At 40.7% G+C, this 22183-nt stretch overlaps 1 protein-coding gene across 4 annotated transcripts in view; it reads left to right on the top strand.

Annotated features, from left to right (window-relative positions):
- MYLK3 (myosin light chain kinase 3) overlaps window positions 1-22183 on the top strand; it is a 77658-nt gene that overhangs the window by 32680 nt on the left and 22795 nt on the right. For all 4 annotated transcript variants that reach the window (XM_072632123.1, XM_072632124.1, XM_072632122.1 and 1 more), the window contains exons 2-5: window positions 8179-8269; window positions 9174-9591; window positions 17829-18340; window positions 20417-20522. In XM_072632123.1, the coding sequence (XP_072488224.1) occupies window positions 8179-8269; window positions 9174-9591; window positions 17829-18340; window positions 20417-20522 (1127 nt within the window). The remainder of the gene's footprint in view (window positions 1-8178; window positions 8270-9173; window positions 9592-17828; window positions 18341-20416; window positions 20523-22183) is intronic.

The raw sequence follows: 22183 nt of genomic DNA, 5'->3' as shown, positions 1-22183 counted from the left end.
CCATTTGGTCTAATGCCAATCCCCTCACTTTACAGATGAGGAAACTGAGACCCAGAGAAGTTAAATAACTTGTCTGGATCACACAGCTATTACCAGAGGCAGGATTCAAACCTAACTCTTCCTGGCTTAAGTCCAGTGCTATGTGCCATACTTCCCCAAACCAAAAAATCTACCCAAACTCAAGGACATCCTCCATTGCAGACACAAGTTCTCTCAGAAGAGTGAGGCAACTTGTATATCATCCTGTCCCTCTCCTCCCTTTTGGGGTTAAATTTCTTGAGAAGGCCCTGTATAATAGATTCCTTTACTTCATTTCCTCTCCCTTCTTAACTCTTTGTAGTCTGGTTTCCAACATCATCGTTCAACTAAGACTTCTCTTTCCAAAGTTAGCAATGATTTCTTATTTACCACATCTAATGACCTTTTCTGGATACTGCTCCATCTTGATCTCTCTGCTGTCTTTGATGGTGTGGATCACCATCTTCTCCCTTGGCTTTCATGACACTGCTCTCTCCTGGTTCTCCTCCTACCTGTCTAACCGTGTCTTCTCTGTCTCTCTTGCTGGATCTTCACCCAGATCATGCCCAACAGTTGTGGGTGGGTCTATACTGGGCCTTCTCTTCTTCCTTTATACTATTTCGCTTGGTGATCTCATCAGCTTTCGTTGTTTTAGGTATCATTTCTGTGCAGAAATGCAAGGACTTAAATCATTCCCAATGGTCTCTTAAGGCAAAATGCCTTCCACATCCATGAAAGAACTATGGAATTCGATCACAGAACGAAGCAGATCATGTTCTTTTGTATTATGTTTTGGTTTGTTTTATGATTTCTCCCATTCATGTTAATTCTTCTATGCAACATGACTAAGGTGAAAATGTATTTAATAGGAATGTATGTGTAGAACCTATATAAAACTGTAAGCTGTCTCAGGGAGGGAGTGGGGAGGCATGGGGGTCGGGGGGAAGGGAGGGGAAAAATCTAAGATATATAGAAGTGATTGTAGGACACTGAAAACAAATAGAATAAATAAATTTAAGAAGGAAGATAATGGTGTGAACATCAGTATTCTCTTTTTGTATGGCATATTTCCTAGAAAATGAAGCAATTTTACTTTCCTTATCTTTTGACACAAAGATTCCCTTTCCTAGTTGGCTGACAATGGGACATAATGTTTCAGAATTTATTATCTGAATCTACAGACTTAGATAATCAAATATCTATACTTCTGTTATGTTTTCAATTATATAATGTCAGAAATAAATGAATGGATTTTCCTATGTAAAAAAAAAATCATTTCTGTGCAGTTGACTTTTGGGTTCTTGCTCAGTTCTAAACACTTTTCCTGTATTCCACTTTCATACCTCCAATTGCTTATTAGATATTTCAACCTGAATGTCCCATAGACATCTTAAACTCACCAAGTCCAAAACTGAACTCATTCTCTTTCCCCCAAAACCTTTCCCTTTCCCTTTTCCTAATTTCTCTATTGTTTTGCTATTCAGTTCAACTCTTTGTGACTGCATTTGGGGTTTTCTTGGCAGAGATACTCGAGTGGTTTGCCATTTCCTTTTCTAGCTTATTTTACAGATGAGGAAATTGAGGCAAAAAGGGTTAAGTGATTTGGCCAAGGTCACATAACTAGTAAGTATCTGAAACTAGATTTGAACTCAGGAAGAGTTTTTCTGATTTCGGGCCCAGTGTTCTAGCCACTGTTCCACCTAGCTGCCCAACTTCCTCTGGGCTTGAAAACTAGATGTTCTCCTAGACCCCTCACTCTTACCCTCCATATCCAGTCAGGGTCCAGTTCTGTCATTTCTATCTTCATATCTCTTGTATAAGCCCCTTTCTTTGTCTGATAATGCTACCATCCTGGTACAGGCCCTCAGGACCTCACACTGGAAATACTGCAATAACCTACTGGTTGATCTTCTTGCCTCAGGTCTCTCCCTACCCCAACCCAATTTATATTCTGTTCAGCTGTCAAAATCTATCTTCCTTTAAGTATGAGTTTGACCATCTCACTACCCTATTCAATAAATCCCAGTGGCTCCCTGTTGCCTCCAGGATGAAATATGTCTTTGAAGACTTTTAAAGTTCTTTGTGATCTCACTACTTTTCCAGTCATCTTACACTTTACTCCCCTTCCCAGCACTGTGTGATCCATTGACATCCGCCATCTTGTTCTCCCCTGCATGATACTCCATCTCCCAACTGGACATTTTCACCGGCTATTCCACATGCCTGGAAATCTCTCCCTATTTATCTCTCCCTGCTGGATTCCCTGACTTCCTGGAGGTCTCGGCTAAAGTCTTACCTTCTGCAAAATGCATTTTCTGGTCCTTCTTAATCTTGTTGCCTTCCCTCTTAGCCTACCACTTTGTCCCAGTGTTTATAGCTTATTTGTATACAATTTTTGCATGTTGTCTCCTGCTATAATTAGACTGAAAACTCCTTGATGGCAGGGACTTTCTTGGTATGCCCAGCATTTAGCACTGTACCTGGCACATAATAGGAAGGTAATAAATGCGTATTGACTGGCTGGGTCAATTCTTCAGTTTCCTTATCTTATTATCAGAAAGGAGATTAATACTTGTACTATTTGCTTCGTAAAGTGGTTAAGAGGAAAGCAAATTACTCTAACACCGTACAGGTACATGAGCTTTTCCCCCAGTGCCTTGTACAAATATTGAACATAGCCTCAGAAAGTCAGCACTGAAAGCATCCTAATGGATCATTTAGTCTAACTTCATTTTAAAAAGAGGCAGACAGAAGGAGATCATAGAAAAGGTAAGTGGCAGAGCTGCTACTGGAACCCTTTCCTAAGAACATAACAGATGTTAGTGAATGCGTGATCATTGGTTCTAGCCAGTGGGGAATTCCGAATAGAGTAGACTTTAGAGCCAGCAAGACTTGGGTTCAAGTCTCACCTCTGACCTTATACTGGATGAGTGACCCTGTCCGGGTCACTTGGTCCTCAGTTCTCCAGGCAACTCTTTAAGACTTTTAAGTTACAGAGAAGATACCAATTTGCATTGGTAGAAGGAGTCTCCTCCTCCAGGAGTTCACTGTACCAATGAAACCATGGGTCCTGTCTCCATCTTCCTCACCACCAGCCGCACCCACACCTGGAGCACAATCCCCATCAGAAGCAGCATCTTTCAGAATAAAGGACTGCCAGCATTCCCTCCTCTCACTCTACCTCTATGAGACCATATTAGGGGAAAAAATCATCCTCCAAACTTTTTTTCTCTGAGGGACAGTTACAATCTTTCCACTCCTGGCTGGGACATGCAAGAAAGGGGAGAAAGAGGTTTGGCCAGCGTTGCCACTGGAACAAGAACCTTGAGCTTGTGTGGGGGTGGGGAGGGAAAGGAGGAGATTATAAGATTTCAACCCAACAAGGTCTGCCAAAGGACGCTGATAATGACTTCTGCTGCGTCTGAGGCTTTGCAGAAAGGGAGCAAATGGAAAAGGCCCTATAGAGCTGGGAGTTATAGTGTGGGGTCATAGTACTCATTCCTTCCATCCAAGCTTCATCCTGCTGCAAGAATAATTCTTTTCAAGCAGAGATCTGGTCAAGTCGCTCCTTTACTCACACATCTTTAGTGATTCCCTATTGCCAGTGAGGAGGTGCAGTGGATAGAGTACTAGGCCTGGAATCAGAAAGACTCTCCTGACTTCCTGAGTTCAAATGTGGCCTCAGACACTTATTAGCTATGTGACCCTAGGCAGGTCACTTAACCCCATTTGCTTCAGTTTCTTCATAAGTAAAATCAGCTGGAAAAGGAAATGGCAAACCACTCCAGGTGGAGTCATGAAGTGTCAGACACAACTGAGAAAGTTCTCAACAACATTGCCTGCTGAGTCTAGTTAAAATGCCTCTGCCTGGCGTTCAAGGCATTAAGAGATAGCATTTCCTTATCCGAGTGAAATTGTGGGCCCAGCCCTAATGGCTACCTTTCCCTATCTTTCCCTCACCAACAGTATCCCGACCATACCCAGAGCACAATCCCATTAGAAGTAGCATCTTTCTGCTTTCCACAAACAGGCACCATCTTGCCTTTCCAACTTTTCTTCTGTTGCTGACCTGCTTGTGCTCTATTTTCCAGCCAGATTGAAGGTCTTTGCCCTAACCCAAACACCAAGCTTTGCCCTCTGACCTTTCTGCCTTTGCTCATGTTATCTCTCCCCTGTTTTATGTTTTTATTTCTTGATCCTTTCCCTTTCCAGCTCACACCATTGATATTGACCTTTCCTTCCAAGATCTCACTTAGCGCTTTGCTGAACAATTCTGTAAGGTGGTCATCATAATATTGTATTCTCTGGTCATTTGTGTTTGTGCCTTAGTTCTCCAACTAGAGTGGAAGTTCCAAGAGGGCAAGAACTGTGTGTTTTGATGAAATTTTGTATTACCATAGTGCCTTGCAAGAGTAAGTAGATGGTTCATTCATCTTGACTGGAGTGAAGTGAGATAAAGAAAAGAGGAGGAAAGAAAGAGAAATATAGGGAGATCAAAACAGGGAGAAATAATAAGTTAGTGGTACTTATAATGGAGTCCTCAAGAAGGGTAAGGAACCCTTAAATCCCCTTTTTAAAAAATTATAATTTTATTTTTCCCAATTACATGTAAAAATAATTTTTAACATTCACTTTTTAAAAATTTGAGTTCTAAATTCTCTTACTCCCTCCTTATCTTCCTCCTTCATGAGATGGTAAGCAATTTGATATAGGTTCTATATGTTCAATCATGTAAATATTTCCATGTTAGTCATGTTGTAAAAGAAAACACAGAGCCCCCTCCCAAAAAAAACTCACAGAAACTAAAGAAAGTGAAAAATGGCATGCTTTGATCTGCATTCAGACTCCATCAGTTCTCTTTCATCAAAAGTCTTTTGAAATTGTCTTGGATCGTGGTATTGCTGAGAATAACTAAGTTGTTCACAGTTGAACATTGTACAATATTGCTGTTACTATGTATAATGTTCTCCTGGTTCTGCTCACTTCACTTTGCATCAATTCATGTAAATCTTTCAAGGTATTTCTGAAATCAACCTGCTCATCATTTCTTATAGCACAATTGTATTCCATTACAACCATATATCACAACTTTTTTACCCATTCCCCAATTGATGGACATTCCCTCAATTTCCAATTTTGTGCTACCATGAAAAGGGCTACTATAAATATTTTTGTACAAGTAGGTTCTTTTCCCTTTTTTGATTTCTTTGGGATATATACCTAGTAGTGTTACAAATCCCTTCTTAAAGAATTATTTCACAATCAACCAGGGTTATAGATGGGAGCTCTTTCTCTCCTGCCCAGCTGTACAAGGGCCCCTGGGAATATGTTTTCCTTTTCCTACTGGCTACGGTCAGGTGACAGGAAATAGAAGGGTCATATCTGGATATGACTTCCCCAAACTTCAGACTTCCTCAAAGGACAGAAAAACTGAGGGGAGAGAATATTATCTCTCTTCCACTTTAAAAACTGCTTCTGTCATTCCAAAGAGAAAAATAGACATTTTTTTTCCTTTGGGAATTCTAAAGTGGAGACAGATATGCAGAGACAGATTTTGCTGTAACAATATCACACACTGCCTTGGGCCTTCTCAGAAGATTGCCACCAAAGATGTTCAAAGCTGTGTTGTATGTTTTATAATTGTTGGCATGACTATGAGTATCACAGAATCACAGAATGTCAGAACTGGAAGAAACTTTAGAAATCATCTTGTCCAATCCCTTCATTTTTACAGGTTAGAAAACTGAACCAAGAAATCAAAGTGATTTACCTAAAGTCACAGGGAGCAAGAGGCAAAGCTGTGATTTGAATTCAAATCTTTTGACTCCAAGTACAGTCAGCACTAATTATATTTTATCTTTTCTCGATACTTGTCTTGGGGTGAGGCTGGTGTATGTGTGTGTGTGTGTGTGTGTGTGTGTGTGTGTGTGTGTGTGTGTGGTGTGTGTGTGTGTGGAGAGAGAGACAGAGAGAGGAACAGAGAGAGGAGGGGAGAGAGGAGGAGGAAAATGGAGAGAGACAGAGAGAGAGGAGAGGGAGGGAAGATAGAGGAGGAGCAGGAAAGGAAGAGAGAAAAGAGAGAGAGGAGGTGGAGAGAAAAAAAGAAGAAAAACAAGAAGGAGGAAGAGGAGAAGGGAGAAAGGATAGAAGAGGAGAGAGAGAAGGGGGAGAGGAGGTAGACAGAGGAGAGGAAGAGAGAGAGAGACTTATTAAATGACAAGCATGATGTGATGCTAAGCATGCCGGGGATATAAATATGAGCATCAATTTGACGCATGCCTTCAAACAGAAAGACAACACAAAAGGGGGGCTAGAAATAGCTGTGGGAGGCTGGGATGGGGCTACCGACAAGCACCCTAGCATAGTATAGAGATGGCTGGGAAGTGGTGTGGAGGCTTCATTCTCCAGTAAGGTAAGGGGAAGGCGCACCTATTCGAGCCTGATGATTCAGGAATGGAGTCCAAGATGGGGATTATGAGATGAATGAAAGCAAGCCAAGAGTCAGATTCCCATTTGGCTCCCATTATATACCTAGGCATAAAATAGGCTCTCAATAAATGCTCATTAAATCCAGCTCCTGCTTAGATGTTTTGATCTAATAGTTAATGACTTGCATGTTGCTATCCAAAAAGAAATGTAATCTAGCTCCAGTGGAGTTTCATTAGAAGGTGCTCATTAAACTTGAACTTTGAGAACTTAGCTTTTCAAAGGCAGAAAAGGCTACTCTCACCTTAGGCAGGGGATATTACTATATACCTTTATTACTAAGATCAGAAAATTTAGGACTGGAAGAGACCTAGAGATTATCTAGTCCCACTCCCTCATTTTACCAATGAGGTGAAAGTGAGGCTTAATGAACCACTTTGGTTGGGTACTTTGTCCCCATCAGCTGAGAGAGAAAAAGACTCTTCCAATATTGCCGGACTGGGACTCAAAACTCAGGTGAAAATTCCACCTCTTGCATTTATTAGCTGTGACCTTGGACCATTCTGAACCTCAGTTTCTTCATTTGTAAAAGAAGAATAATAACATTTTCATTACCAATTTCACAAGGTTATGGTGAAGCAAGTACTTTGTAAACCTTAAAGTGCCATAAAGATGTGAATTGTTATAATTAAATAGAAGATACTCTTTCTTTTTCAAGTCAGAACTAATAATACTTTTACTGGTCTTAATGGATAATTTGTTTAGAGACTACCTCTAGCAACTAAAGGGCAGCTAGGTGGTGCAGTGGATAAAGCACCAGTGCAGGAGTTAGGAAGACCCGAGTTCAAATCTCACCTCAGATGCTTGACACTCACTAGCTGTGTGACCTTGGGCAAGTCACTTAACCCCAATTGCCTCATCCTGGGTCATCTCCAGTCATCCTGATGAATATCTGGTCACTGGATTCAGATGGCTCTGGAGAAGTGAGGCTGGTGACCTGCACAGCCCTTCCTCACTCAAAACAAAGTCAAGTGCAAGTCATGTCATCATTTCTCTTATAGCATGGTCTTCTTCGGTAACAAAGGACGAACACACACACCTCTAGCAACTAATTCAATCAGTCAGCTTTCTGTTGAGAGCCTATGATGTGCAAGATCCAGTGCTAGAGACTGAAGGAACAAGTTTCCAATGAGTTCTTTTTCATAGCTTTGAATTAGTATGTGTTTCCTTAGTCTTGGCCCTAACATAAATTTTTTAAATGTGTTGAAAGTTCTCTCTCTCTTTAGAGTGTCTAGGGCTGTCTCGTCCCCTTCCTCCCAGTGCCTAGCACAATACTCTGCATGCAGTAATATCACAGGATAGGGGAAAGGGCCTGGAACTGTCATTTCATTGGTTAGGGGAACTCCATCCCCTAGGGCAGGTCAGCACCATCTCTTCAACTTTTAGTCTTTGAGAGCTGCCAAGAGTATTGAGGATCTGCTAAGCTAGAGCAGTGAGGCCACCTCTGTATCCACTGGGCCCTGCTGTTTCTTTAGAATCCTAAGATCCTAAGATCAAAGATTTGGAACTGCCCAACACCCTCATTTTCTAGATCTGGAGAGTGAGGCAAAGCAGCCTGCCCAAGGTCACACCAGTAATAATCCTCAGAATAAGGCAGTGCCTCATCTCTTGGTGGCCTGAGTAATTTTTCTTTCATGCTGTGTAATGATGGCTATGATGACGCTTGCTTTTTAGAACAAGGAGAAAGCTGATGAGAAGGGGGCTAAGCCAAAGCAGACCCTCAGCACCAGAGGAGTGCAAGCTGAGATCAGGAGGCCTTTGGGAGGTATGTTGGAACCCTCTGTTGCTGCCTTCCGCTGAAGCATTTCCTACACCCACAACTATCCCTAGGACCCAGGATTATAATATTGTTTTGTCCTCCTCATTTTGGTGACATGAAAGTTCTCAGGGACAATCAGGACTGGGGAACTAACAGGTTTTTTTTTAACACGTATTTATTGAATTCCTATTTATGAATAACTCTATTCTAGGCACTTTGGAGCAAGAGAGGAGTTAGAGAAGGAAGAGAGGACAAGGTTTCTTTCTCAATAAGCCAGTCTCTCAGGAATTCTTAGCCTGGGATCTATGAACTTAAAAAAAATTTTGATAAGTCTGTTCCGACATAATTATTTGCTTTTTTGCTCCTAAATATTTTATATTATGCATTTAAAAAACATTGTTCTGAGAAAGGGCTCATAGATTTCCCCAGACTGCTACAGGGATAATGGACACAAAAGGGTTAAGAACTCCTTTCTCTGGAAGGAGACACAGAGCATACACAAATGAGGCCTTGTTCAATGTTCATCCAATCATTCGACAAATATTTATTAAGGCCCTAATGTGTGCTGCAAGGCACTAGACAGGCCACAAGGTTTAGATTAGATATCTCTACCCTCATGGGGTTTAAAGTCTCGTAGATGTTAAGAACAATAACAAAATAATATGTGCTATTTGCTTAGGGGACCTAGAAAAAAGGGGTGATTTTGAGTATGAGTGTGGCAAATTAGAGAAGTCTTTTTGGAAGGCATGGTGTCCTCAAGGGTACCTTGGCATAAAACATTTCTTTATAAGGTTTTATGCAGCAAAGGGATAGGAGAATCTGGTCCATTATTCAAATCAACAGACCTTACGCACACAGCACAGTGGTGTTTAATTAACTTGACATTTTTATTGTCTGTGTCTCTATTTAGAAAGCCAAAAGGCAGAGTCGTCAGAGGGGAAGGACAAGAGGCTGCCTCCTGTGACCCCTAAAGATCCTGGAGTTAGCTCAGACCCTCTCAGAGGGGTAGGGGCCTCCCCAAGGCAGGATGATGGAGCTTCCACCCCAGCTTCTCGCCAGAGATCTTCTGACTGTCCTCCATCACCCAAAGATGCAGTGTACGAAGACTCAGAGAAAGTCAGTGACATCACCCTTGTGCATCCAGATTGTACAACAGTACCACAAGGGAAGAATGAAATCTCCCAGGTTCAGGTGGCACCTGAGGGAGTAGAACAAGGAGGAGACATGCCTGGCCAGCCTGCTTCTGCACCAACAGAAAAGGTGGCAAAGCAAGGTCTAGGAGCTTTGTCCCAGCCCGTGGGAGCCCGGGGTAGAGGGAAGCCTCCAAGGTAGGGACTGATTATCCTGTCCATGCTTACTTATGTAGGAACAATTTGCAGCTACCCATTTGACCCTCTTTGGTCCTCACTTCCTCGTCTGTAAAATGAAGGGGCTAGACAATATGACTTCCAAAGTCTCTTCCAGCCTTGGATTTATGATCACTATGATTAGATAGTATTATGATTAGATTTATGTAATCCTAAGATCACATAGTAGCAGAGCTGACAGGGACCAAAGAAATCATCTAATTGAAATCCCCTCCCTCAGCCTCACCTTCAGTTTTACAGATGAGGAACCAAAGGCTAGAGAAGGAAAGAAAATGACTTGTCTAAGGTTACACAGCAAATTTGTTGTAGGATTCAACCTCAGGACCTCTGACCCCATTGTTCCCATTGCACTGTAAGTCCCTCTTATCTAACCAAACCCCTACCCTTTCATTGAGATTGTACCCCAGGGAAGAAAGTGAGTCGCTTCCAGTGAACTGGAAAATACCTGAGTGGCCCTCTGGTACAGAACGTGCCTGAAAGAGAATCTCCATTATAACATATCCTACAAATGGCCAATTAGCCTTTGCTTGCAGACCTCCCGGGAAGAGCCCTCTCCCTTCTGAGGCCACCCATTTCACCTTGCAATAGCTCTGATGGTTAGGAACTTTTTCTTACTGCAATCCTAAATCCACCTCTCGTCATGTTTCGTTCATTGATTCTAGTTTATTGTCCCTGGGTTCAATCTGCACTCCTCCACCTCTCTTTCCACCTCCCTGAAGACTTTTCTTTTCTATTTCCTTCCAATTATTTCAACTCATCCTTGTAAGACATGCTCTCCTATCCTTTCACCATCCTGACTGCCTTTCTCTGAATTCACTCATTCCTTCTTAAAATTATTGCCTCCAAAAGAATACAATTCTCTAGATATAGTTCAATCAGAGTAGGGAGTTGTCACTCTCTCTGGACCCCATCTGACCTCTCTTAATATAGCCTTAGGGTTTTTGGCTTCTATGTCACACTCTTAATGAAATTGGAGCTTGTGGTTCACTAAAACCCCTAGATCTTTTTCTTAATTATAGTCACAATTATTTTCCAGCCACAATTCCACTATCCTGTGCTTCTGAGATGGATTTCTTCAACCCAAGGGTAGAATAAAGTTTATTCCTATTATTTCATCCAGTTACATTTGTCTCCTTACTTTAACCTGTAGAGATTTTTTTGGATCTTGACTCATTCAACATGTTAGTTATCTCTCCTAGCTATGTGTTGTCTGCAAATTTGACTAATACCTACCTGTAACTGCAGTGTCATTTAGCCCATGTCTCTCTGTCTTGTCCACAAGATTAGGATAAAAGACTTTGTGAGATATTTTGCTGAAAACTAAACACAATGTTTTTTTGATGGCATTCTCCTCACCTGCTGTAATCAACCTTTCAGAAAAGAAAATGAGGTTAGTCCATCATGACCTTCTCTTTATTATACTATGCTACCTTTAAGTGATCACTAACTTTCTTTTTAAATTTTTATTCAGTTTTATTTTTAGTTCCAGATTCTTTCCCTCCCCCACCTTTCCTTCATACATTAAGAAGGGAAGAAATAAAAACCCATTACAAATATGAAGTAATTCAAAACAAATTTCCTCACTAATCATGTTTAAAAAAAGAAAAATGAGAAAAAGAAAAAGATAGAAAAATATATACTTTGATTTGCACTCTCAATCCATCAGTCCTCTATCTGGAGATGGATAGTATTTTTCATTATGTGTCCTTTGGAACTGTAGTGGGTCATTGTACTGACCAGAGTTACTAAGGCTCTCATAGTTAATTATCTTTGTAATACTGTTGTTATTGTGTAAATTGTTCTCCCAGGTTTTGCTCACTTCACTTTGCATTAGTTCACATAAGTCTTCCCAAGTTTTTCTGAAATTATTTATTCCCTTCATCATTTCTTATAGTACAATAGTATTCTATCACATTCATATTCCATAACTTGTTCAAGCATTCCTTAACTGATGAGCATCCCCTCATTGTAAATATTTTTTTGTACATATGAGTCTTTTTCTTTTTTCTCTGATCTCTTTGCAGTATAGACCTAGTCATGGTATTACTGGGTCAAAGGGTATGCACAATTTAACAGTTTTGGGGGCATACTTCCAAATTGTTCTCCAGAATGGTTGGACTAGATCACTGCTCCACCAACAGTGCTTTAGTATATCTATTTTCCCACATTTATCATCTTTTTTTCTGTCACATTAACCAATTGGATGGATGCGAGATTTTATTTCAGTTGTTTCAATTTGCATTTATCTAATTATAAGTGATTTAGAGCATTTTTTCATGTGACTATCAATAGTTTGTGTTTCTTCCTTTATATGCTGCCTACTCATACTCCTTCACCATTTATCAATTGGGGAATGACTCTTATTCTTATACATTTGGCTCAGTTCCCCATATATTTGAAAAATGAAATCTTTTTCAGAGAAACTTGCTGCAAAGATCCTTCCCTCCAGTTTTCTGCTTTTCTTCTCATTTTAGCTGCATTGGTTTTGTTTGTTTTATTTTTTTAACTATTAAGTTATTTTAATTGTTTTCCATGTTGTACAATCACTTCCATATATCTTAGATTTTTTCCCTTCCCTCTCCCTCCTTCCCCCCTCCCTTCCCATTCCTTCCCTGACACAGCATACAATCTTATGTAGGTTCTACACATACATTCCTATTAAATACATTTTCACCTTAGTCATGTTGCATAAAAGAATTAAAATGAATGGGAGAAACCATAAAACAAAACAAAACATAATACAAATGAAAATGATCTGCTTCATTCTGTGATCCAGTTCCATAGTTCTTTCTCTGTATGTGGAAGGTGTTTTGCCTCAAGAGTCCATTGGGAATTTTTTAAATCCTTGCATTGCAATGAAGTACTAAGTCTACTAGAAAAATTCCTCACACACTGTGGTTGCTGCTGTGTAAAAAGTTCTCCTGGTTCTGCTCCTTTTACTCAGCATCAGTTCATATAAGTTTTCCAGGTCTCTCTGAAGTCTTCTTGTTCATCATTTCTTCATATACCACATTCATTCATTCATATACCACATTACATTACATTCATATACCACAACTTGTTCAGCCATTCCCCAGTTGATGGGCATCCCCTTGATTTCCAGTTCTTGGCCACCACAAAGAGTGCTGCTATAAATATTTTTGTACACGTGGGACTCTTTCCCATTTTATGATCTCTTTGGGATAAAGTCCTGGAAGTGATATTGCTGGGTCAAAGGATATGCACATTTTTGGGCATAGTTCCAAATTGCTCTCCAGAATGGTTGGACCAACTCACAGCTCCACCAGCAATGAATTAGTGTTCCAACTCTTCCCCATCTTCTCCAACATTTATCATCTTCCTGTTTTGTCATATTAGCCAATCTGATAGGTGTGATGTGGTACCTCAGAGTTGTTTTGATTTGCATCTCTCTAATCAATAGTGATTTAGAGCATTTTTTTTTTAAAGCCAAAGAAACAAAGTTTATTTTTTCATATGACTATAGATAGCTTTAATTCTTCCTCTGAAAACTCCTTGGTCACATATTTTGACCATTTACCAATTGGGGAATGATTTGTACTCCTGTATATTTGACTCAGTTCTCTATATATTTTAGAAATGAGGCCTTTATCACAGACACTAGTTGGAAAAATTCTTTCCCAGTTTTCTGCATTCCTCTTAATCTTGGTTGCTTTGGATTTGTTTGTGCAAAAACCATTTAATTTTATGTAATCAAAATTGCCCATTTTATCTCCTGTGAACCCTCTTTATCTCTTATTTGATCATGAACTCTTCTCTATCCTTAGATCTGACAGGTAAATTCTTTCATGCTCTACTAATTTGCTTATCAAGTTTTATGTCTAAATGAAGTGCCCATTTCTCTTGGTATATGGTGTGAGATGTTGGTCTATGCCCATTTTCTGCCTGACTACTTTTCAGTTTTCCTAGCAGTTTTTGTCAAATAGTGAATTCTTGTCCCAATAGATCAAAACTTTGAGTTGATGAAATACTGGCTTACTGTTCTCACTTACTTCTGTATATTGTATAACTAATCTGTTCCATTAATCAACCAATCTATTTCTTATCCAGTTCCAAATTGTTTTGGTGATTACAGTTTTGTAGTGTGGTTTTATATCTGATATTCCTAGAGCTGCCTTCATTCCATCTCCCCCCACCTTCTTGATAGTTTTGAACTTTCGTTCCACTAGATGAATTTTGTCATTATTTTTTCTAGTTCTATAAAACAATTATTTGATAGTTTGATTGGTATGGTATTGAATAAATAAAATAACTTAGGTAGTATTGTCATTTTTATTATATTGGTTTGGCTTACCCATGAGCAATTAATATTTCTCCAATTATTTAGCTTTCTTTATTTACATTCAGAGTGTTGTAATTTTGTTCACATAGTTTCTGTGTATATCTTAGCAGGTATACTCCCAAGTATTTTATACTGTCTGTAGTTATTTCTTAATGAAATTTATTTTTCTATCCCTTCCTGCTTGGTTTTATTGGTAATATGCAGAAATTCTAATAGTTTGTGTGGATTTATGTCCTGAAATTTTGCTGAAATTGTTAACAGTTTCAACTAATTTTGTAGTTGATTTTCCAGGGCTCTCTAAATAAGCCATCATATCATCTGCAAAAAAGTGATGGTTTTGTTTTCTCTTTGCTTATATTTATTTCTTTGGTATCTTTTTCTTGTCTTATTGCTATTGCTAGCACTTCTATTTCATTATTCAATAATAGTAATGGTAATGGACATTCGTGCTTCATCTCTGATCTTATAGGAAAGACTTTTAGTTTATTCCTACTACAGATAATGCTTGCTCTTGGTTTTAAATAGATGTAATTTATAATTCTAAGAAAGGCTTCATTGATTCCTATTCCTTTTAGTGTTTTTAATAAGAATGGATGTTGTATTTTGCCAAATGCTTTTTCTGCCTCTATTGAAATAATCATATAATTTTTACTGTTTTTGTTATTTCTCTGGTCAATTATGCTTATAGTTTTTCTAAGATTGAATCAGCCCTGTGTTCCTGATATAAATCCTACCTGGCCACAGTGTGTAAACTTTGTGATATATTGTTGTAATCTTGCTAGAATTGTATTTAAATTTTTTTGCATTAATATTCATTAGGGAAACTGGTCTATAGTTTTCTTTCTCTGTTTTGACTCTTCCTGGTTTAGGTTTCAAGACTATATTTGTGTTACAGAAGGAATTTGGTAGGATTACACTCCCTACGTGCCTACAAACCATCCCTTTAATAATATGTTCTATAATTTTTACAGGAATAGAAGTCAATTTTGCCAGTCTAGAATTTTCAGACTTTACTTCCTCTTTCTGGAAAGTCAGGACAATATTCATCCTTCCCAGTCCTATGGTATCTTAGGTATTTTCCAATGCAATCTAAAGCTCGCCCACAGAAGCTCTGTGGTCACATCTGCTGGTTTAGTAGTTTATTTGGACCCGGTAACTTGGACTCCTTTAGACGATTGGATTTGAATCCCAATTTGATATGTCCTTTAACCTCTTTGGGCCTCATTTTCTTCATCTGTAAAATGAGAAGCTTGAACTAAACTATCTTTGAATTCCCTTCTAGCTCTAAATCCTGTGATCCTGTGACCTTGGGTATGGAAAGAAGCAGTGGGAGGACAGAAAAGACAAACTTGCCAATGTGGTCGCAGACTGGCTGTGGGGGCATTTGACCTGCTGGGTAACTTCCCCTTTTCGAAGACCAAGCCCCAGTAATCTGAAATTAAACCATCCTTGGGATTTAATTGACTCCTCTGTGGAGGATCAAATGTCTTTGTTTGCTTTGGCAATTGGCAAAGTCCGGGCTCCTCACTTATCTCTCGTTGTTCAGAGGGGAAAGGAAACGTGAGACTCCCCAAAGCCAGGAAAGCCAGTTGAATTCCTGGCCAACAGCTGCTGGGAGACCCACCTCACTCAGGGTCCCTAAGTCTGAGTTGTGGACTTGAGTTGAAAGGATAAAAGATGAGGTGGTGGGGAAAGGGGGTGGAATCATTACAGTGAGCCTTCAAAGGGCAATATATAGAACTAGGAAAAAGTAACAGCCATTTAAGGGTTAAAGTAACCCAAGAAGGTGTATTCTTGGCTTCATACTGGGTGATAAGGTGCTCTGAGACAGATTTTCAGGGAAATCAGACACAAGATATGCTTCTTTAATGAGAAGGCTCTGTGTGTGCGTGTATGTGTGTGCACATGTATGTGCATGCGTGTATGTGTGCATGTGTGTGATGGGGGAGGAGTTTTAAGGTAGGGAGAAGCAGGGTTCAAAAAAATGGGGGAAGTGAGTTAAAGGTGAAGATAGAAAAAAAGATCCCTAGGTCTGAAGTATCTCTAGTAGCCTAGGGCAGGAGCAAACTCAGTTTAATAATATTAATAATAGGTGGAATTTATATAGGACTGTGTGGTTTGCAATGTGTTTTGCAAATATTATCTCAATTTATCCTCACAACCACCCTGGGAAATAGGTACTTATCACCATTTTACAGATGAGGAAACTGAGGCAGACAGAAGTTAAGTGTCTTGCCCAAATGGCTAGTAAGCATCCGAGGCTGAATTTGAACCGAGGCCTTCCTGATTCATTTGTCCGCTGGGCCCACTTAGCTGCCTCTAAGTTTTCTCATCTATAAAATCAGACCGTACTTCCTGACCCTTTTTACTTACCTTTCAGGGTATTGTGAGGGCAAAAGGTGACATTTAGAATGCAAAGTTAGTGTATAAGACCATATCACTACTGTTAGGATCATTTAGGGCAAGTGAATGTAGGCCTCCATGGAGGGTGGCTGAGAGGACCTTAGAATACAAATACTTTGGGGTACAGCATGTCTACTGCCTTCCTCTCCTTTATGTCGTTTGACCCCAACAAGAACACCGTAGTCAGGGCAGGCATTATTATTTATCATTATCCCCATTTTTCAGATGAGGCAACTGAATCTGGCCAATGGGAAGTGACTTGCTCAGGATCAGATAGCAAGTTAGCAGGAGAGTCAGGCTTAGCACCTTTTTGCTGACTTAAAGCTCAGGATGCAAACCACTGAACCAAGCTGTGTCCTGAATCTCATGTCCTCATGTTATTGTGTGTGGTTTTCAACAGAAGGTGTCCATATATCTGGGCACAGGCAGGAGGGAACCAAACATACTGATGTATCCAGGAGGCACAGGGGCAGCAGCCTGGTAACAATCCAGAGCCACGCTTACGCCCACAGACCGGGGCTTTCTCCTCTGAAAAAGAAACCAGGAATTGCTGCGGCATTGCTGCCAAGCTTCAAGGTCACCTTGAGGGAGAGATAATGTGGCAGCGGAGGGAACTGGCTGTCCTGAGCAGGTGACCCTAAGTGTGAAATCCACAGCCTGGCAGGGAACTTGAGGGCATCTGGCCTAAATCATTGCCTTTTCACCCAGGGCAGACTCTCCGAATTGGTAAAATAATCATGAACACAAGGTCCCCTTTAGTGTGTTGTATTCTAGAATCACAGACCTGGAAGCAACCATAAGATCAAAGGATTTAGAACTGGAAGGAATCTTAAAGATCACTGGTGGATCCCCTCTCATTTTACAAATGAGGAAACTGAGACCTAGAGGAATTGTGATTTGCCTGGGTTGTCCACACTTAAGAAGCTGAGCTGGGATTTGTACCCAAGTCCTCTGGCTCCAGTTCTTTCTACTTTACAACCTTAGAGATGGTCAAATCCCATCCCTCCTCCCCACCGGTTTGACATATAAAGAAGCTGAGACCCAGAGAGGAGAAGTTCCCCTGACCATGGGAATTCAGCAAGAAGCTGGGACTTGAAATTGGATCTCCTGGCTCCAGATCCAGTGCTCTTTCCACCATACTACACTGAATAAATACTATATTATTATAACATTTTTATGTCCTATCTATCATTAACCTGTGACATCTGCCACCTTAGGGGGTCAAATGTGGCATGCTGGTACACTATCCCCTACCTCCCATTTGTATAGAGGTTCATGGTCACAAAGCACTTCCACATCCATTATCTGTGACCCCCCCCCCCCCCCAAAGTCCTGTAAAATAGGAAAGACACAGATTATTGTCTCCATTTTAGAAATGAGAAAACCGAAGATCAAAGTAGTTGAGAATGGTCATCAAATACAAGAAACGGTGATAAAGGCTCCTGGTGGGAATGGAGGTAGAAAGACTCTTTGTGTCCAATTCTCTTTTCTGCAGGTTGTCTATCCATGTGCAGGAGACAGGTACACCAGGGGAGATGTTGGTGAGCCCGGCAGGAGGTTGGAGTCGCTCTTCAGAGAAGGCCCTTAGACCCAGGCCCTTGGCATCGTTGTCCTCTGAAGGGGGAGGAAGCCCACGTGGGCAGGATATATGGGTGCCCATAGGCTCTTTCCAGCCCTCTAGAACTGATCCCACTGTGATAGGCCTTGAAGGGAAGTCTCTGGAAGCAGGACAGAGTGAACACAACCCACAAGACAAGGAGAGGGGAACCTTTCTCCTTGGGACTAATGACCAGAAAGCAGAGGATAAATCTGAGTCAGAAGGTGAGCTGGCAATGGGACACAGCACTGCCCAGAAGGAGAGGAGAGAGGCCTCTGGAAGCTCAGCTGAACAAGAGGGAAACCCAGGAAATGGAACCCAGGAGCCTGAAAATGTGGCAACAGCTGTAGGAGGAGCCATGGCTGCAGGAAAGAGTGTGCACTGTGAGAAGCCAGGTGGTCTGGTCTTGGGTAAGTGACTGCCTTTGTGGTACTTTAGCGGCTCTGTTCAGAGCTCTCTCTCCACCAAGGCAGCCTGAGGTCAGGATAAGCTCTGGAACTTCCAGGTTTTTCTTTCTTTCTTTCTTTCTCTCTCTCTTTCTTTTTTCTTTCTGGCTTTTTTTCTTTTTTTCTTCCTTCCTTCCTTCCTTCCTTCCTTCCTTCCTTCCTTTCTTTCTTTCTTCTTCCTTCCTTCCTTCCTTCCTTCCTTCCTTCCTTCCTTCCTTCCTTCCTTCCTTCCTTCCTTCCTTCCTTCCTTTCTCTCTTTCTTTCTTTCTTTTCTTCCTCTTTCTGCTTCCTCCCTCCCTCCAGGGCCAGTGCTATATCCACTGTGCCACCTAGCTGTCCTTCTCCCTATTATTTCTTAAAACTTATAACCTCCTCTGGCTTCCTCACCAGCTGGGCCCCACCCTATCCAGTACAAACCCCATTCCAACTCCAGCATAGGCCCTGACTCATAGTAGGCACTTAATCATTATTTGACTGACTGGCTGTTAACAAAGATTCTGTCTCTTCCTGGGAAAATTCCTTTGAAATACTGTACTACAAATCCTGACATCCATAACTAGTGCTCAGACCCAAAACCTACCCAAAGGACAACCATTTAGGGCTGTTACACATAAATAAAATAATATATCCCATTAGGAATGAGATGGCGTTATTTGACTTGTCAGTATGATCCTAAGAAGCAAAAACTGCATTACAGATTCTGGGGCAGATTCAGTTGTAGTGGAAGAAGAGTCTAGAGCAACCCATAATTTAACATGAGAGACACCTCCAAGTATTCCAAGCAAAGCAATCTCTTCCACTGACCTACCACAATGCCCTACATTCTCACCATTCAAGTTCCTTCTTTGGATTAAGCATTGAAGACTTTTGTTTTTAAAAAGCAGATATGGGCTGGAGGGGAAAAGGACACATTATTTTTCTGGATTATGTGCTACTAGCAATATCAAACACGCTAAAAATGAAAAAAATTTTAAAGCCAACATCAGCATAGCTCAGTTTCCCAGATTAGCCAACTATCACCTTGCCATCGAGGAAAGAGGATCCAGAAGCTGGATGCCTTTTCTATCTATCCCATGGTTATATATAAATAATGGCAATGACAACAATCAACCTCTCGAGAAAAAGAAATCTAATGAACATGAAATTCTATTTAAACCTTTTCAAATAGTCTTCCTATCTTTTTTATCCTTATATATATTTTGAAATTAAAATAACAGTAACTCCCATTAACATATCACTTTATAGTTCCAAAGATTTCATATAGGTATATATGTGTGTGTGTATGTGTGTGTGTATATGTATATATACGTATATATTCTCATTTGATCTCCATAACAACTGTACAAAGTAAGGGGTGCAATATTATTAGCCCCAATTTACAAATGAGGACTCTGACTTCAAAACGGAAGGGGATTTGCCCTTGGTGCCAGTCATTCACTGGCATAGCCAGAATTTAAATCCAGGTCTTCTGGCTTTGAAAGATCCAGCAGGTTTCCTATTGCTCCATACTGGACAAAGACTAACTCATGCTCTACCCTCTTCACTTGGCATTTTTTACGTATTCATTTCCACATGTTGATGTTCCTTGTGGTAATTACCATATGACGGCTGTCACTTTTGTAGGACATTGTGATCACATTCCAACCTGTTCAGAGAGGACTGATTTTACTGGGAGGGGGGAGAGCCTCCCTCCATGTCCCAGCTTCCCCATTGACTCAGCTTTGGGAAGCAAGTCTCCTCCCTTCCATGGGCATTAATTTCCTCATCAGAAAAACAGAGAGACTTGTTGTACCTACCCCCAAAGCATTGTTGTGAAGAGCCACTGAGAAAATGAGAGGGACAGACCACACTTGAGAACCTGGAGGGCCACATGTGACCTTGAGGCCACAGGATCCCCATCCCTACATAGACTATGTTACTCTCCTTAATGTAAACAATGTCCAAACTAGTGTGATTGTAAGAGACTGCTGAGAGGTGCATGCTGCCAGTCAAGTCTTTCTGAGTGATAAGGACATGTGATATTTGTTTGTGTCCTCTTAGATGACAGCCCGGCCCCCCCAGCTCCTTTTGAGCACCGGATAGTGAGTGTCAAGGAAGTACCGATCACCACAGGCTACACTGTGTGCCAGCATGAAGTCTTGGGAGGGTAGGTGGAGTCTTCTGTTTTGATGGGGAGGTGGTTGGCTTGGGGACTGGCGCTAGGGTATCTGGAGAGCTGAAAAGGGGAGCAGAGAGAGGGTGAATTCTGGTGTCTCCTCACCAATCTAGCTCCATGCAGGACGCAGCTTAATAGATCATGGGAAATTTAAGGCCATAAGTCTGGAGACTGGGGCAGAATCCCACATATCATAGCACTCAGATCTAGGAGGGACCTTAAAGAATATATATTCCAACCCCTTTGTTTTATGGAGGAAGAAAATGAGGCCCACAGTGAAGTAATGTGCTTCTAAAAACACATAGGTAACTCTAACAGTGATTACCCTGGCCCATACTGACTGAAGGAGGACATTTCACTTTTTATCTAGATTTTTCCAATACCTTAAAGGGTGATGGTTCACTCAATTTTAGGGGGTCCCCTGTTTCATTTAGCCACTTAACAGTTAGAATAGCTTTTACAAAGAAATGTTTATTTCAAAGACACCAAAAGAACCAATATACAAACTCTACTCTCCCCCTCCCCCAATATGCAGGGGCATAATTCCCATTTCCCCTATACCATCTCAGTTTCTGGAGAAGAGAGTGGCATTAGATTTACAACTTTAATTCAATTCCTGTATAGCACAGTCCCACCAAATTCAAGTCCAAAGCCCTCCTGGGCTTGAGTCTGGAGCCCCCTGGCTTCTTAGGGTTTTCTTGCTGAGCTGGCTGCCACATTTGGTCTGGAATTCTGTTCCCAAGGTCACCATGGCTTGTGTCCACATCTGGGGACACCATTGCTTGTGCCTAGCACTGAACAGGGCAAACGAAACAGAACAGGGCCAGACTCTAAGCTTGATTCTTGGGACCACTGGGCCTATAGGTAGAGAGGGGAAGACAACCCTTCTGTCATCTAGCTCTGTTTGTAGTGCCTATGCTGTGGGTAAATGGGACCTTCACCTTCTTTGATGCCACCAGAAAGAGAGAACATCTCAGTCTGGTAGTTTGAAAGACAGAAACTGTTCTGGCTATACAATCGATGGAAAGAGTCTATTCCCATACAGAATGTTTTCTCCTAGAAGCAGGTCTTTGCTGTCTTCCACATGGAAACCACCAGCTTAGGTGGTTTGGGTATGTACAAAGCAAAACCCTGCTACAGTAGGAAATAATAGAGCTTGAATCTGAGCCCAGGTCCCATGACTGCAAATCCAGTGTTCTTTCCACTGTGCATTGTTCAGGAGATAATGAAAAATATATTGGACCAGGAGTGCTGAGTTCTAGTTATGGTTCTTCCATTAAGTGGCTGTGATTTTGGGGAAGGTAAAGACCTTCTGACCACTGTAAAATAAGAATGTTCATGAGATGACAGAGTTGGAAGGGATATCAGAGGCCATCTACTCCAGATCTTTTATCTTATAGATCTGAAATTTCCAAACTTATTTGGCCTACTGTCTACTTTTCCAAAAAAAAAAAGAAAAAAAAAAGAAAATTACTCAGTGGCCCCTGGAAATCTACTTTCTTTAACACTAATTTTTAAAAAAATTTGTGTCATTTCAAAAAAAATTAATTTTTTGAAATGACATCTTAAATTTAATAATTTATTTTAAATTTGTGAGTTTTTCTGCATTGAAATTTTGATAATGCAATATTATATCATGTAAACATATAATA

The sequence above is a fragment of the Notamacropus eugenii genome, chromosome 1 (assembly GCF_028372415.1).
Source record: "Notamacropus eugenii isolate mMacEug1 chromosome 1, mMacEug1.pri_v2, whole genome shotgun sequence".
Lineage (NCBI taxonomy): Eukaryota > Metazoa > Chordata > Mammalia > Diprotodontia > Macropodidae > Notamacropus > Notamacropus eugenii.
The sequence above is the reverse complement of the archived record's forward strand: the minus strand, read 5'-3'. Positions and strand labels throughout refer to the sequence as shown.